This window comes from Heterocephalus glaber, unplaced genomic scaffold (genome assembly GCF_053883595.1).
Source record: "Heterocephalus glaber isolate CG9 unplaced genomic scaffold, H.glaber_assembly_v1.0 deba00001461, whole genome shotgun sequence".
Taxonomy (NCBI): Eukaryota; Metazoa; Chordata; class Mammalia; order Rodentia; family Bathyergidae; genus Heterocephalus; species Heterocephalus glaber.
The window spans coordinates 47,800,858-47,819,835 of NW_028258308.1; the positions used below are offsets into that span (position 1 = coordinate 47,800,858).

Sequence of the window (18,978 nt, forward strand, 5' to 3'; positions counted from 1 at the left end):
GTTCTATGCTATACTGAAATTAAAGTGTATTCTGCTGACATCAAATGAAATTTTTTATAGATATCAGTTAGTAAGTTTCATCCATGGTATAGTAAAACTTTGATGCTTATTCAAGATTTCTTTTGTAGATGTGTTCTATGTATTTGTGATAAGTAACTCTTGATATACCCCACCATGATTATCTTGGTGTTTATTAGTCCTTTAATGTCAAATAATATTTGTTTTTTGAAGTCGGTGTGTAAAAGTTCAATGCACATATATTTATGATTTTTATTCCTTCTTAGAGAGTTCTTATACTTATCAGTATTTGATGACCTTCTTTGCTTCTACTGGCCATTTTTTTGGTTGAAGTCTACATAACCAGATATGAATAAAGATATTTCTCCATCCTTTAGTACTCTATAAGCACTAAAGTGTATTATATTAAGACAAAGCTTTGAGTCTCTGCATGTCATTTAAGAGGAGGTGTGTTTATTCCTGACCACATAAGAATGAGTACTTTTTTGATTCACAATTTCCAATCCATGTTTTTTTAATTGCAGAGGTGAGACAACATATATTGTTACAATTAAAAATGGTGCACTAATTTCTGTCGTTTTGCATTTTTCTGGTATTTAATTTCTTTCTATTGTTTATTTTTTATTTATTTCTATTGTTTATTCTTTCTACTGTCTTCTTTTTTGTGATCTTTACTCCTTCCCTCTTGGAGTGTATGACTATCTCAGCATAGAGGATGAAAGATTACTCAGAGTTGAAGTTCACATTTTATTCCAAGAGGCCAAGAAGGACCGCTTTACCCAGACACATCAGAATGAGACAGTCGCAGAAAAACAGTGCCAAACTGAGAAACTCCTGGGGTTTCATTTACAAAGCAAGGATGTGAGAACAAAGTTGCAGAAGAAAAACACTCATATAGGAGTTTTGGACAGGGGAAGGGAAAGAACAAGATGGTCTGCTAGGTTAAGCAGTTTATCAGGGCACAAGAAGCAAAATAATTGGAACAAAAATCTCTAAGAATATCTTCGTGTTGATTCTGCTTAGCTGTTTCCCTGAAGATTTGCCATAGTTTTTAATCATGCACTCCAGGAGCCTTGTGCTATTGCTATAAGAGTTCTTTCATCTTTACGTTAAATCCAGTCACTCCTCCAGCCAGAGTCTCCAAGTTTTTCCCCCTTTTTTGTCTTATACCTAAGATTGAGCAGAGGCAAGGGTTACAGGGCAGAGAAATATTGGGATTGGTGTAGAAAGGTCATCAGAGCTTCTGTACAGAGTGCAATGGAACACATTTTGGAACTTTCTTAGGAATTCAAAAAAGAGCAGAAAAACAGATTATTTCAATAACTATAGAAACCAAAATGTGAAAGTTGAGGCTAGAGAAAGAGTTTCCAGTGTTGAATCCGTAGGTAATATCATTGAGATGAAATAAATAAGTTTCCTAACCTCCATTTGAAGCTGATGAAGTTTGGCTTGTATTTGGTTCTGGAGATTAGTAATGTCTCTATCCAGATTTGTATGAAGGGTACCATGGTGGTATTTGACATCTTCCCAAGATTCAGAATGATTAAAAGGAAAAAGAGTAATGAACGTTGAGGACAACTCAGCATCACAACTAAGTGGATTCCATGTCCATAGGGCCAGTTGGTGTTCACCGAGCCAGATGATAGTTGCCACGAGGTCACCAAGTCTTTGTAGGATCTCTTGGTCAGGATTAGTTTGAGTCAGTAATTCTGAGGTAATATTTTGTAAACAGCCATTAATTTTCTGAGCAGTTCAGACAGAGTGAGTCAAGGTGACTGACAAATACAGTGGTCATCAATGTAGAAGCAGCAATAAATTTGCAATCAAAACACCTAGAAAGTGCTTTTATCTGATATCTTTAAGTACCCAGGTGATTTGTTTAAGAGTGGAACTTACCATCCACTCCTGGATGAAATGGGTGGTGTGCCAAGCTTGGGCTCATTTTCTAAGTACCATAATATGAAAAATGTTTAATTGAAAAATATTAAAGTTATTCATATATTATTTGGGGTGGAAAGGAATATAATAACCACTATTGGTTGTATTGGTGGCTATGCATAATGGAAATTTTTCTGCCAGGAAATACCATGTGTGGGGTAACAGATGACTGTTGGAATAACCAAACTGGCTATAGTTCCTCCCACAGTCTCTCAAGTAGCGAGGAGGTGGAAGCTAAGCTCTGCCTGTATATGAGATGTCATTAGAGAAAAAGGTGGTTTTGGATCTCCCTATGTAACTATATCAAAGACAGGTGCGGTAAGAACAAGAGCCCAAAAAAAATCACACCACTTACATGAGGTATATATGTCAGCAAACTCAGAAATATAAGGGCTGTTTTTTATCTTTGTAACTTTTTTGGACTTTGTAACTTTTATTTTTTGGACTTGTATGTGATTTTTGTGACCTTTTCAAGAAGCATATTTTTCGGAGTGAAGGAAATTTTCATGCTTTGCAGTGTCAGCTCAGCTTCAGAGTTGAGTTGTTCTGCACTGCTGTGAAATCTTCTGAATCACAATTTTTAAAACTTGAAAATAAAAAATGTTTTGTGATATTGTTCCTACAGTACAAGTCTTTCCACTATGTTCCACATTTTTATTTTAATAAATGCGTTTCAAGGAGCCCATTTTCTTCCGCTACAGTGGCTTGTCTCATGGCATTGTGAGCATACACTTGGATGCATGTAACATGCCAGAGTTGTAGGAATGTTCATAGGGAATTGGAAGTATAAGCAAGGACATAATCTTTTTAATTTGTGAGGGTAATCCTATTGCAAAAAATATGAAAATAAAGATGTTTCACATATTTTATAACTTCACCATATTGTAAGGAGGCATATACTTTAACAGAGCAGCTGTCTATTGATATATGACTACATTTACATTTATCAGAAAGGTTATGATGAGTTATGTTTATTTGTTAAATTTTATTGTCTTTCAATCTGTGTTGCTTCCTGTTTGTGTAGTTGGGCTTTAGATCCTTGTTTTCTGAAAGAATCAATGAGAAACAAGAGCATCATCCAGAGCATTGCCTTCCAATAGAAGGTCAGGAAGGTCAGGGTGAGAGCATATATGTACAACATAAAAGAGTATAGTGTGTTGCTTCACAAGTTCTTGTAAATGTCTAAACATATGAAATAGGGTCTCTTCATTCCATTTTGCACTTGTAGATTCTCTACAACTTATGCTGAATCAGTGAAAATATTGAGGAGGTTAATTAGGGAACTGTTAATTTTTCACAATCATGGCTGTCTAGAAGTTGCATTCCTACAGAATGCTAATAGATAAAAATTATAAACTTTTATAGAGAAAACTTGATATCAAGGGAAAGAAAAGATCAGAATTATAATCTTGATGATATCATTACATTAAATTACATGAAGAAACTTTATCTAAATTTGTTATTTTTAATAAAGTACAATCTATGATGAACGTATCTGTCTATAGACATTTTATGTGTAATTGTTTGAACTATGCAGTGTATGAGCATGTATGTAACATATGCAAGAAATACACATAAAAATCACATAAGCATAACCCTGAAAAAGTATTTGTATGTTTTGGCTGGCTTTCTCATATATCTTTGAAGACATGTGCATTTGTGGAACATAAATTTATTTAATATACTATGAGGTCAGAAATAATGAGTGCCACAAGCCAGATCAGAATTTTCCAAGGAGGCAGTTTTACCCTGTTTCTTGTCATTGACCAGTCTAGGTGCCTCTGCTAGTCATGCAGAAAAGCTCATGTTTAGTATTAATGTCAGACATGAGAGTTATAGTATTTGTCTGAAAGCATCAGAAAAGGAAGGAAATGACTGATGAGAGTTACGGTTTTAGCTTCCTAATCATCTTTGAATAACAAGAAGCTTTTAGAAGAAACAGCGGGTTCAACAAACCAAGAAGAACAAAACCTCCAAATAACTAAGCAGATATATTCTTTCTATAAATTGTATACTCTACAAAATTTTCTCCACATATTGAACCCTTTGTGTCTTGAAATTTATGTTCTTTTCCTGTAAGGAATAAAACTTTATCATATTAAATCATGTCATATCAAAAATATCTCTATTTATAGCCCTCTCCATATTTTCTTCTCTATCCTATTTTCCATAATCTTTCCAAAACAAACCATGAAAAGGTCTTATGAATTTTAAAGTAATCTTATCTCCCCCCATTTTGGTTTCACATTGTTATAGTTTAAATTTGACTGACTTTGAAAAAATTTCCAAAATCCTGAATAATATTCTTATATTCATTAGAACAGCAAAAGTGTTCACTAACTATGTAATTGTGGTATAAGAATATACATGGCACAAAAAATGTTTTAAGCATATCAATTAAACAAAAATGCCAATTCAAATTGGAATCCAAAAGTGAATTTATCAATTAGCTAATATTTGTAACAAAGGTCTCTAAAAATTTTGGAAATGTTATTTATATCCAGCAGACAATCTGGTCCAATATCACAGGAAGAATTATTTTCCCTACTATTGTTTCCCTAATTTTATATTTTATATTCAGTTGATTTCCACTCGAGTTTCTCTTAATCCCCTTTAACTTTGAACTGTTCCTCTGTATTTAATCTCCAAATAAGATGACCCAGTCACATATTTGTCTCCAAAAATGTTCAAACCTCCAAAATGCAGTACTTATAGCTCAATATTCTACTTTGGCTCCTACATGACATTGTCTAGTCACTGCAGGTGTCTGTATTATCTCCCCATGCATCAGTTTCCTGGTCTTTACAAGAACACTGTTGGTTGCTCTACACTTTCTGAATCAATTCAGAATCTCTAATCAGAGTAGGCCACCCAAAAATGTGGAGAAAATAATAAGAAATCAATTTCCCAGCTCCCAGTCTATGAGGCACAAAATTAGGAGAAATGAATTTACTTATAGAACTAAACTGGACTCCAGAGGCAATAAAAGTGAGGCTTTAACTTATACTCTGACAAGAGTTATGCCTATAATTACCAAAGGGCATGAAAGAGTTGAGAATTTGTGTGTTGTTATTTTTAACTCTTAAGAGTCTTCTCCCTATTGTATAAATTTCGTTTTGCTTTCATGTTAATGTCTTGAATACCCAGGAGAAAACTTTTAAATTATTGCATACAGACAATAGGGATTGTATGTATAAAACCAATGTTTATATTATTTTGATTGTTTAACTTGAGTTGAACCATGTCATTGACCTTAAAGATATTTTATGTTTATTAATTGATTCAAATTAGCCCATTGCTGAGCTATGTGAATCACAAACATTTGAGTAAGGTCTTGTCTGATAGCTTATTTAAACAGTTTCACACGGAAATCTCAAAGCAGTCAAGAAAAGAAAAATTGTTGAGCTTAAAGAAAGCAGCTTTAGGTGTTGAACCACTTATTAGCAGAAACTTAACAGATGGACAAAAATGCACAACATATAAACACACACAACACAATTGAGTTTAAATCAGTGTGCACTCTCAGACTGGCCATGGTGCCCTTCAGCCTGTGTAAAAATAATGATGAAGGTTCCTTCTCCATGATGAATTTATCCTACTTTAGTAAATTTACTAGCTTGACTTTTATTTATTATTAGATTTTATTAAGAAAAACAAGTCCAATTGATATATACTTAGAGAACCTCCCTTTGACTAACACTTTTAGTTCCCTAGGAGGTTGGAGGTAGAAGGTGGATTTCAGAGGTACCTGAGGGAGGAAAATGTAGCTTTTCAAATGAAACTTTCTTTGTTTAGATATAGCAAATAGCAACCATGAAGAGGTGCCATGCAGTATATTGCACAACATTTACAGGAATTAAAGACTAGGATAATTTTTGATCCACATCTTTCCAGTCCTCCACCTCTAGACTTCACTCCAAAGGAGACCAATGGCATTGATGATGGATAACAAGAATTCAAAAATTTGCATTTTGGAAACTTTATATTTAGATATTTTTCAGAGGCATTGTGTAAATCTTGTCAATGCTTTTTCCTTTTTAGATAAAGTTTGATCCATTTTATAGGGAAAGCAGAAGAAACAAAAGTAAAAGACCAAAAAAGAAAAAGAAACAAACTGCCCCCACTCACCAAGTAATTGGACAGTTAAAACAACTCTGTGTTGAAAACTTTCTCCTTAGACCTTACTGTAATCTCGCCAGGCTATTCCTAGTTCATCTATATCTGCTACCCAAGATTAAGATAAAGAGTTGATTGTCTTTGTTCCTTTTCAGGCTGTGAGACATCAGTCCTCTATGCTGATGTGCAGCAGAATATTTTCTTGCTATTTCATAGTCACGTTTTCTTCCTCAGTTTTTCCTTACATGAGGCACCACTTCTTTCAATGAGTGACTGTGGTAGCATAGAGGATGAAAGATTACTCAGAGTTGAAGTTCAGTTTATACTCCAGGAGGCCCAGAGGTACTACTTCACTGAGATCATCAGTAGGTAAAAGTCTCAGGAAAACAGTACCAAGCTGAGAAACTCATAGTCTTGTATTTTCAACTCAAGGATGTGAGAACAAAAATGTAGAAGAAAAACATTTACCTAGGAGTTTTGGTCAGGGGAAAAAGAAGGGTCAGGGTAGTTTCTAACATGAGGCATGTTGACTTAGTTTAATTAGGGAGAAAGGAGTAAATATTGCACAATTCCACTTATATGAATAATCTAGAACAGTCAAAGTGAAAGAGACAGAAAATTCTGTAGAGTGGTGGTTGATAGTAATTTAAGAAAGACAAGAAAGGAAAGTTGTTAATATAGAGAGACTTTCAGTTTTGCAAGATGAAGAGAGTTCTGGAGAAAAGTTTTGAATGTGAATGTACATAGCATTTGTGAGCTGCACACTTAAACCTGATTAGCATGGCAGATTTTATTTCAGAGACATTTAACTTAAATTTTAAATATTATAAAAACTGAAAAAGCTGAAAACTCTATACAAATAATGAAAGAAAATATTGTCAAAATACATGTTTTACAAGGAAGTGAAAATTGGAATATATAGAATATCTTATAATTAAATGATGAAAATCAAAGCATCTAATTAAAAGGAGATGAAGATCTAAGTACATATTGTCCATGGAAGTTTTACAAATGTCTAAAAGTGCACAAAAAGATCCTTCACATGATTTCTCAAACAGAAAGTTCAAGTTAAAACAGAATGAAGTAACACGTCACACACTGAGAAACACATAGATTCTATGGAGATAATAACACATGGTAGGAAAGAAAGACATGCAGCAATTGGAACATTCCTCACCTCCTCATTGTAAGAAAAATTTGCAGCAACTGAGAAAATTCAGAAGTTCATCACATGATTAATTATAGCATTAACTTGTGACCTAAAAATTCTATTCTAAATGAACAATTCCACTCTCCAGAGAAATAGAAACACACATCCACACAAAAAGACTTGTAAAGTAGTGTTTATAGAAATTTTATTCATCATAGACAAAAGTTATTGAGGTATAAAACATCCACTAATACATGATAAATGAGCAACTTATGTGAAATACAAGGTATGATGAAAACATACAAAGGGTGTTTAAAATTTTTAAGATTCACTGTAATAAAAGACACATTGCCATTAATCACTCTCGGTATCCTCCTCCTCACTTCTAACAACCTAACATCATTATTCTGTCAATTTCTGAAGTAGTTCTGGAAATCCACTTTCCAGAGTGTCTGTATCTGGTCTTACCAAAATATCATGACTGCTGTTGCCAAGTCTTATCTAGCAAAAATGCAAGCTTATAAGAACATGACAGTGTGCAGTATTCATGTTCTCTAATCTACTTCCTCATCACATCTTCATTCCCAGTGAATCCTCCTGAGCCGGTTCTCTACTGCCCACATTCTCACTAGCATTAAGCTCCTCTGAATTCTGACCAAAATGTCCATCAAGCTTTGCTCACAGAATTCTAGGCCTTTCCTAGCCTGAGTATTTAAATCTTTATAATCTCATCCATCAATTCAATTCTAAACCTTATGATCAGGCATAGTCACAGGAAGGACTCAACTCACAGTCACTGCTTCCTGTAAGGTTCCATCTCTGGGACTAAATATATGACACCCATGATTGAAAAGAATAGAGGTTTAATTTGGCTCTTGGTTTTAGAGGATTAATTCCTTGCTCAGCTGATTCCAGGAAGGAACACCATAACAAAAGACTATGAAAATGTAGTAAAAATAGTAGGAAAATAGCATCAGAGTAGAAGGAAAAAGGGATCACATATGGACTGTAAGTGCACAGCTCCATAAACCAGCCAGATACACAGAAGTGAGATTAACTAATCCCACAGGTGGCACTCAACCAAATATAATTGAAAATTAAGCTTAATGAGAGCCATTTTCTTACTTTTGAAAGATTGTCCAAATATTTGTTCATTGATGTCATTTTCTATCACCATTAAAATTACCTATTTGGTCCTAGTTTGGAATTTACAATTTGTGATATCAAATTAGTTGGATGATTTTAATATTCTTATTTTCATCTTTATCATAAATGTGGTGATGTCAATTGACATGCAACGGATAGCTCTATATAAGCATGCAACACTCTGGGTGACAGCACACAAATCAGAAAATTAGAATGTCTAGGGTGAAGGTAATAACTAAGCAACTGAGGCAACTCATCAAGAAAATTCATGAATCAATGAAGCAAACAGAAATACACCCTAAATGAGCCAGAAGAAGGACTCGTATTATTGATGAGTAGCTGAGATGTTGTTTTTTTGGCAGAGATTCTACCTCAATAGATGTATTTATCAAACTACAGCCAGAGGTATTCTCTGCCACCCCATTCTGTCCTGCTCATCCAACAGATAGTGGGAAAAATTCATGTTATCTAAAATAACTTTAGCAAGAGAATTGGAATTTTCTGGCAACAATAGGCTGCAATAGAGCTGTAGTATTAAATGCATAAAATAGATTTCTCATTATAATTTTATGTACATTTGTACAAACCCAGTATAGGAGCATTTTGCAAACAGATGGGCTTATGTCTGAGGCCAAAGTCTTCTTCACACTGAAGTGCAATTTAAGAGTTAGAGACTAATTTTCTCTTCAATTAGCTGTAGAGTAAAGATAATACTAATTGAATCTCTTTCAACTTCTTGCAATATGAACTTGCCCCCATGTATGGTGGATCATTTAATCCTTCATATTTCAAATCTATTCTGGAGACCCACAGTAGAGAGCTTCCTGTGTGATGCTTAGGGCATTTATTTCCACCAGTAGGGAAGCACTAGTTATATACATGTCTGAGGCTCACTTTTTAAGTGTAAGATAGACTTGATTGTTACTGAAGACCACAAGATCAGAATTATGAATTTGTGTAAATATTCCATTATTTTTCATTTTTTCTTATTCAATTTCTGGCATATGTTAATTTTTAAATCTTCAATGAATGTTTTGTCTAGTGCTATGTTAAAACTAGCAATTTGATGGTATAAACAAAAATGTCTAACCCTAAAGGATCAAATACTACATTGATACATCAATGAAATCTGTTAAAAGGTAAATTAGAGCACCATTAATATGAAAACATTTATGACTAATAAGATGCTGTGCTTGAGAAGTTCACATCCTGGAGCCAGGTTCCCCAATGTAGGGGTTACAAGAGATGATAGAACCTTTAAGAAATGAAGCCTATGGAGAGGTAAGTGAATTATGGAGTAAAATCCTCAGAAAAGATTAATATGGTTCTCACAGAAATGAATTGTTTAGTAAAAGAAGAGGTTCCTTCAAAAGACCAAGCTTCTGGTACCAGAACCCACTTCCCACACTCCCTACTCCACTCTCTTATCTTTAGTCATATTATATTCTCTGCCTGTTTCTCTCTCGCTCGCTCTTTCCCTCCCTCCCTCTCTATCTCTGTCTCTTTCTTTCCCTCTCCCTCTCCCTCTCCCTCTCCACGTGATACTTTTTTGCCACTGGTTTCTCACCAATGCCTGTACCATGCCTTTTAGTTTTCAAAACCGATTGCTACATAAATGTATTTTAAAAATAAAGTATACATTATATGCAGTGTTCACCTAAGCTTCCTGAAGATGCTCTTTATTAGAAAGTCCTAGGTATGCAGTGTCTTTCCATGTAAAAACATAAAAGCTACACTGAGGACAAGGAAGCTCTTTGACAATAGAGGAGAGGAGCCTCAGTCCATGAGCTTTGGAACACTGTGCAGGAGTCATCTGCTTCTGAGGGGAAATTTCCTGGTCAGGCAGTCAATGAGTTTGAATGAACAAGAAAAATACTTCTTTGCATTGATATAGGATTGGAAAGGGGAGGAGTTTCATCATACACTCATTTAATCCTGATATTCTTCATTTATTCCACCATGATGCAAAACAACTTATGATTTCTTAAGGAATAGTTGAACATAGGGAACTGAAACCCTATGAATGAATTTATCTCACACTGGGTTTAGCATTTCTAGCCCTTTGTATGTGTCATGCATAATTCTGTAACATCAAGTATTAGTTCTTTGTAAAACTTCAACCCACAGAGTGGCATCACTCTTCCAGTCACACTACACTGACTGCAAGTTCAACATTTCAGGGATTTACTATAATGTAAGTAAGTAAATTTTATAATAATTTGTGAACTGGAAAATTCACTGAATATCCTGTAAAACACAAATCATATCTGAATGCTTCCTCTTTATTAAGGGTCACACACATAAACTATTTCTTAAGGCTCTATTTGAAATTTAATTAGTCTCTATGGTGTGGTGAAGAATGCTCACCAATTAGAGGCTGGAGGACACATGGGATCACCAGGTCCCCAGAGCTCACCAGAATTGTGACCCTAACAGGTCTTTGGTGAAGACTCAACAGGCTCAGGTATATTTCAGAAGCAGGGTTGCCTGCATGGTCCATACTGAGAGTATCACTGAGAAGTGAGTTTGCATTTACTCACTGAAGAAAGAAGCAGGAGCAAAGATCCCATTAAGTCTCTTAACACTGAACACAAGCAACATTCATGTTAGTGAGGTTACACTCATTACTCCACTGCTCAGGTAATTTTCTATATGTCACTATCTGTATTTCTGTTAACATTAGTAATGTATAAGACACATACAAGCACCTATGAAATAGTTCAAAATCTTAAGCTAATGTTACTATTTCACCCATGTATGATGTATGTGTACTATAAAATAGATTGCTCCAGATTCTATACTTTATTTGGAAGAATTGGTTTTTCAAAAGGTCTCAGAGGAGCTGTGTTTCATTTAAGACTCAAGTCAAAAGATGGGCATTATAGTGACTGAAGCTTATCATGGAAGAGAGCACCAGTCCATGCTAACTTAATAATGACTTGAGGTGGGTTTAAAAGGGTAATGAACAAATGAACAAATCTATAAGCAAATGAAATTTATGAGAGCATTTCGTGGAAATCAAACCATAGTGTTTAAATACAGTTTTAAATTAGCAAAAGAAAAAAGGTTGAGAGTTTTGTCAATATTATGCTCAATATGATGATATCTCAAATTTGTGCAGTACTAAAATGATAATGCTTATTCTTTAGATTAAATGTGACATTTCACCCCTTTAATAAATTATTGCAAACCAATGGTCTCACCCACTGTCGTTCACATTTTAAAGCTGTGGCCAAATAATTCCTTCACATTGCTGAGAAAATAAAAACGGAGCAATCTGGATTTCCTCTTCTGCACAGGATCAGGATGCACTGTGCAGAATGGAAATGTAAGGTGAATTCAGCTCAGGGAAACTTGAGAATTTGCACATAAAGGAAGGACATGTAATAAGAAGATATGGAGAATGAGACCAAGAGTTTTGATAACCACTATCTGTCATTTTAACAAAAGAAATTAAATTGCCATAGTGTGATTTGCATCTGTGATTCACACCATGTCAGCAGAAGCAGCTTAATCAATTAAGTTAGTTTTAATAGTGACATTATGTGCCCCCAAATTTTTCTTTGTATAACAAATACACCTATGAGAATAAACCACATGTAAGTCAAAACAATTGCAATAAAATATTTTTCTAAAATTCTCAAAAGCCATATCAATGTAGGACTGTAAGCAAATCATTACTATTATGCACATAAAAGACTGGAACATAGCAAATGTTCTTATAATGGCAAAATAATTACCTACAAAGCATTACCAAAGTCAATGAAAATATATTAAATAATATAATATTTCAATTCTCTTTTTACCAATGAAAATAAAATAATATGAAGACTAGATCTCTAAGTATGATTAAGTTAAATACTGAAAAGAAAATTACTAAGCCGACTTTTTAAAATATTATAATGCTTCAAAACAAGCAGAGGTAAATGAATTAAGGTTAAATTAAATTTTGAATAGAGAGATTTTAGAAAGATCTGAAATCAAGCATAGTGGAGGTCTGGACAGAAAGTTTTCACCTCATTAAATATTCAAATCCATGTCTAGTAGAAGGTTGCATCTTGGAGGAGTTTTTCAAACAGGATTTTTTGATAAAATAGGAAGACAAGGAGGTATCAGAATGAAATAGGAAATATATTTCCAATAGGAAAATAGAATTTTTACATCAAGAATGACATCACTCCTTGCATAGATGATAGTGCAGAGAGAAAAATAAAGGGCTCAAAAATTGGTCTTGAATAGCATCTGAAGTGAGAGAAATGTGTGGTGTGACTGGCCCGGTGTTCTTTAGATCAAAGTCATTGTCAAAGGAAGCTCAGGTCCATTCATTAGATCTGTCTAGGAAAATTGATGAAAGCATCAGCCACAGAAGGGCCACATCACAGTCATTTCCACCCTAGGTCCTAGGGAATGAAAAGCAGATGAGAAATTTCCAAACCCAGAGCTGACAGAGAAGCTCTCATAGAGTAGATGTGGGATACATACACAAAACTGAAGCAAATGTGAAAAATATTAAGAGACCAGGTAAAATTTAAAAAGTCATTTTGAAAATACTGAAAAAATGAAAGATTGCTGGAAGTTGATTTTATTTTAAACCCTGTTTTGCTTAATTCTCTCATCATATGAGCTTAGAATCTAAAACAATGTCAGCAGTTTGGGGAAAGAAAATCAAAAAGGAAATATGTACATTCACTACATTTCAAGTTAATCTATTTTATCTACATATTGTCTCTTTATTGTCTCCTTATGGCCTACTTGTTCTCTTCTGAGTTCCTGATTAGAAGCCACACTGTAGGTCTAATGGGGTTTCAGCATTCTGCTCATAGAATACTCTGCTCACTTTAACCTCTGACTCTGCAGAGACCACGGCAGGTAGGAAGATATGGACAACCTCACCATCTTCACAGAATTCTTCCTCATGGATGTCACAAGCTCCTGGGAGCTCCAGGTTCTGCAAGGTGTGCTGTTCTTAGTGATTTATCTGGGAGCACTAACAGGGAATCTTGTGACTGTCACTGTCATCATGACAGACACACATCTGCACTCTCCCATGTACTTTTTTATAAGCAATGTGTCCCTTCTAGACTTCAGCAGCATCTCAGTTATCCTTCCCAAAGTCATAGATAAATCTATGACAGGCAGAAGGACCATATCCTTGAAAGAGTGTGCTGCACAGATTTTCCTCTATGTCTTTTTTACAGCTGTGGAATTTGCCTTCCTGGTGGTCATGTCCTATGACCGCTATGTGGCCATTTGCCACCCTCTGCATTATGGGATCATCATCACCCCAAGTCTGTGCTCCCAGGCTACAGCTCTCTCCTGGGGCTCTGGTCTGGTCTACTCTACTATCCACACAGGCTCTCTGTTCAGGCTTCCCTTCACAAAGACCAATGTGATACAGCAATATTTCTGTGATATTCCTCAAATTCTGATGATATCATCACCAGATGTCCAGTATTCTGAATTTTTATTGGTTGTTGTATGTACTTGTTTTGCCTTAGCATGTATAGCCTTTATATTTACATCATACATTAATATTTTTACCACTGTACTCAAGATGCATTCCCTGGAAGCCCGTAACAAAGCCATGTCCACATGTACACCACAGTTATCCATTCTCTTTTTGTTTTTCATTGCTTGGTCAGTGGCAATCTTAGGTCCCATTGCAAAGAAACCATCCCTTAAAAATCTGCTGACTGCCATGTTCTACACCATGGTGCCCCCATTCGTGAACCCCATCATCTACTGTCTACGAAACAGTGAGATCAATGCTGCTCTGGGAAGAATGTTCAACAGATTTTCTAGGTTTTCTTGACCAAAACAAAAATCTCATCTATCATTGGAATGCAGTTTTATTCATTAATGATGTAATTTCTTAAATTGTGATCTACACTTGTGGATTGTGTATTTTAGATGACTCTTTATTTTTGTTGTCTGTATGTAACTCTGTATACGTTTGTTATGGTAAAGTAAAAATCTATGTCCCAATTTACTTGCTCAGTACTTTGTCTATTTAATATCCCTTTCCTGAAACACTAAAAGTCTGGCATATATTGACAAAATGTTCTGAAAATATTTGGAATACATTAAGAAGAAAGACAGGCACCATTGGGAACAGGGTATGCTTTATGTGTTCCACTTTAACAGATGCCTGTGTTGTTGAGAGTACCACAGGTGCTGGATCTGACCAACCTCGAGTAGCTTACTCAGTGATCCTGAGAGAAGACCCTGCTGTCTGCACTGTGCTCTTTGCACTTGGTCTTCCACTCAGGCTAGGATATGTGACAAGGTGTTTAGACAGTTGAATAACTCAGGCCTCTGGAGACTGAGATCATGACCAGCCAAATTCTGCTGCATCTGCTAAAACCGTTTGGTTCACTCAATTAAAATTAGGACAAAAAACAACTGACCTTCAACAATTTATAATTTAGAAGTTTATGTGTTCTTTGTCTTCTCTGGATGAAAAGACACAGGCCATGGTTGATGCATTCAAACTTTGTGTATAGGAACAATAAACCTCAGAGTGGAGCATGGAGACAAATGAAATGAAAACTTCAATTGGAACCTCCTTGGAGATTAGCAGATAATTCTTGTTCTGTGTGGTGCACTTTGTTCATCAATAGAACATACAGATGGATTCACCCAAAACCAAGAGTTTTATTTTTCTAATTCCAACACTTGAGCCTGGAACACTGGGGCTCACACAAAAATGGGTGATATTTCATTTCAGAACTGAATCCAATTTTCTGTTTTTCATCAAGAAGCCCTGTTTTGTAAAACCTCAGTATCAAGGTGCTGCAGCCTATTTAGCCCCAGTCCAGCACTGGAACATCAGGCACATTGGGCTTCCTGTGTCCCTTTACTCAGTACTCCTCATACAAGTGCTCTTTGGCACCATGGACATTCTACCTTCCAGAGCTCACATCCTGGTGAAGGTCTGGATTGGGCTCACCCTCCTCTGATCCCTGAAATACCTCAACTACTCTGCCATATGATGCATAAACCGCAGTCATTGGTAGGAAAATGGGTGCACCATGAGATCATAATGTTAAGTGAAATAAATCAGATGCACAGCTTAAATACTGCATACTATCTCTTATGAAAGAAACCCAGAAATAAATATAAAGCAAAATAAAGAATAAATAAGAATAAAAAGGTGGATAAATCTTTTGGAAATATGAAGAGGCCCAATAGGTGTTGGAGGGGAGAAGAAGAGAAGGGTATGAAAAAAGATTTAAGATGTGTAGTGCACATGTGCCATCTCCCCACAAGTAATGTGATTACTGTGTACTACAAATAAGCATTAAGAAAAATTAAGGTAAATAACAAAATATTTCTGTGATCAGAATTCATTTCCTTAACCACTGATAATGTAAAGACTTCAAAGGAAAATTCACAAAGTTATACAATTATAGAAAAACCTTGAATCTTTTATCTGAGAAGACTCAGATTTTGTATGTGACCAGAAACTTCATAAAGAGATGATAAGAAACAAAGGAAAATATCTTGCTAAAGCCTAGAGTCACTGTGGCATAAGTCAATTATCTAAAAAGTAAGGAGACCCCGTTAAAAGTTTTCCATTGGCACCACACCAATGGTCCAAAAATATTCATATTTCATATTGAGATATTTATATTAATGCTCAAATTTCAGAATATAAAAATACTTCATTCTATACTTAGCTCAACCATGTCTAAAATTCTTTTCATAAGACTCATATTCCAAAAAATCCTCCACATACTTTTTTTTAAAACTTTATATCCTTTTATTGGTGCATTTTAGCTATACAATATAATGACATTCATCATTGGAAATTTGCACCTTTAAATAATCTCTCTTGGTTCTTATTTTTCCCCCTTCCCCTGCCCTCCCTTCAATCCCTCCATTCCACCCTATTTACAAAGACTTTGTTTCCTTTTTTGATTTTTCTCATATTAATTCCATTCCCTTCTTTTTTTCCCCTACCCTCCCACTTCTGCTTCCCCTTTGCCCCTTTTCTTCCTATTTCACATTATCTATTATACCTTTTAGTCCTTATTTACACTTTCAGTTTCTCACAGTAGAGGAACTACTCAGTATTTACAGATGTGTGTCCTATTTCTTTCACTTGAGTATCGACTCAATGTGCATCCATTTAGCAATAAATGTCTCTAATTTCACATTTTTTATGGCTGAGTAGTACTCCATTTTATTTAAAAAACACATTTTCCTTATCCAGTCTCAGTCTCCAGTTGATGGGCATTTGGGCTGTTTCCAAGTTTTAGCTATTACATGGGTGCACATATATCACTGTGGTATGATTCTTTTAATTCTTTGAGGAAGATACTCAGCAGGGTAATAGCTGGATCAAATGGGACTTCCAGTCCTAGTTCTTTGAGGTATCTCCATACTGATTTCCACAGCTCCACATTCTTTTTATACCCATTTGACCTAAAAGTTTCCTTCTTATTTTGAAAAAAATTCATTCTACTTTTGAAACAAAATTACTCTTTCCCCAACAAATAAAGCTTGCATTTGAGTTACAGTTCACAAGGAACAGTTTTAATCATAGTATAAAGAAGTCACAATGTAGGCTTAGAGTGCCACCTGCACAGTCACAGGTGGAAGGATACAAAAAGGCCTTCAGTGCCCTGGAGCATTGGAGGATCCAGTCAGATACAAATGCCTTGAGCTCACTGCAGTCTCCTGGGCGATTTCATGCTCAGAACCCACTAGAAGGGAGAAGAATCTCCAGTGGAAGCTGGAGAGGGACATCCAAAGGTGATGGCCAGGACTGGAGCTCCTCCTAAGGAGCAAAAGGTAAAATTCCCTCTTCTTTACCTTGTCATTCCATTGAGGCTACAAAACCTACACCCAGGCAGGGGTCTCTCTCTTCAGTAATTTACATCCAGACACATCCAGATCTGTGCAGATATTATCAACTGGGAATGTCTCATCTAGTCTGACACCACCGTTAACTAACACATGTTCATACATTGTTTTGCTTTGAGAAAACTGTGCTTATGTTGTTTATGTACTTGTATAGAGAGCTGTTTCCTTCATTGTTTGGAGTGATTTTTATACATATATTAGTTACAGAGTTTACTCTTGCTCATTAGTGATGTTAATTTCCAGTCATCACTAGGAGGGAGGCAGAAGGTAACCATGTTACCCTATAACTGGCAATTGGTAATTTTTTTTGTCTTATTTCCAGAATCCTGGACTTTCTTGTGATACACTTCATCAGCATTGGGACACAACATGTTCCCTAACAGTCCCAGCATCTGTAGTCTCACTGTTGCATGAAAGGATAGAGGGGGCAGAATTTTATTTTTATCTTCTGAAGTTATTTCATTAGTCCCAGAATTAAATGTTTGCACAGGTTTTTCTCTGCTTCACCTTTGTATCATTGGCAAGAAAAAACAAAACCAAAAGTTTGCCATATTCAGAGAACATCTTTCAAGTGCAAATATATTTTACTTATTTCCTACCAATTTACATGAGTTTCAGTTAGGTGTGTGTTATTTATGCAGATGATACATTAAGAGCTCCATACTACATTAGCTTTTCTATTGACAACTTCACAACTTTGAAATATCATGTTTATTTTATTATTAAGACTAGGTAGGGAAAGTTATACATTTATATTACATGTACAGGTCACAACACTGAAGATGTGCCAGTTTCAACACATCAAAAAAGTATTGACATAAAGGTGGCAAGCATTAATCTCATGTGAATTTTATGCATCAACTATATTGGACTCATGAAGGCCAAGATATCAAGTAAAACACTTTTTACTGAAGTTCTGTGAGGGAATTTCTGGAAAATATGAGTTCTTGAAACAGTAGAATAGGTAAAGAACATTCCCCTCACTAGTGGACCAGTGTCTTTGAACACAGCATGGTCTGGGATAAACAAAACCAGGGGGAAAAGGAGTGGTTTCTCTGTGAGATTAGACATCCATTTGCTTCTGCCCTAAGATGTGGGAGCTCCAGGCTTATGGCCTTGGACTTAGACTGAAACTCCTTGGATCTCCTCCAAACAGGCATTCATAAGTAGACTAAATTATTCATTGATATAACTGGTTCTCCACCTGGAATGTCAGAAACACTGGATCATCTTTGTCTCTATAATTGTAAACAAATTATTTAAATATATTTTTAGTTTTTAAGATTTATTTTGTTTTTCTACAGGTTCAGTAGAAAACCCTATCTTGTTCATATGTGTGTTTCTTTCATTTGTTTGGTTGAAAATTTGTTTTGTTTTGTAATTCAGTGAGCTTCTGTCTGTTTTTTGCTTTGTTCTTTTTTTGTGATTTTTCCACAGGAAATTCACAGATCTCTCTTTGTTCCAGGTCAGCTATAGGAGCTCAGTTTTGTTTATTTTGATTTTATATCCTCTCTTGATTCCTCATGTTGCTTGGAGCCTTGAGCTGCTCTCTTATTTGAAGAAGTCCTCTATTTAAGGTTTTGGCAGAATATTCCTCCAATAGACCCTCTCCTAGAAATTTAATGGAGATTCAGAACTTTTCCATGGATACATCTGCCCCATTCTTCTTGCTTTCTCTTGGGGTCAGGGTTGGATTTATGATGTGTGCCTTAGCCCAATCCCAGAGTCATGGTGGATACGGA

At 35.5% G+C, this 18,978-nt stretch overlaps 1 protein-coding gene across 1 annotated transcript in view; it reads left to right on the top strand.

Annotated features, from left to right (window-relative positions):
• Nucleotides 1-13,247: 13,247 nt before the first annotated feature.
• The window catches only part of LOC147826841 (putative olfactory receptor 2B3), a 52,414-nt gene continuing 46,683 nt past the window's right edge, over nucleotides 13,248-18,978 (top strand). The window contains exons 1-3 of the mRNA XM_087216982.1: nucleotides 13,248-13,323; nucleotides 13,567-13,656; nucleotides 14,011-14,124. Of these exons, the coding sequence (XP_087073108.1) occupies nucleotides 13,248-13,323; nucleotides 13,567-13,656; nucleotides 14,011-14,124 (280 nt within the window). The remainder of the gene's footprint in view (nucleotides 13,324-13,566; nucleotides 13,657-14,010; nucleotides 14,125-18,978) is intronic.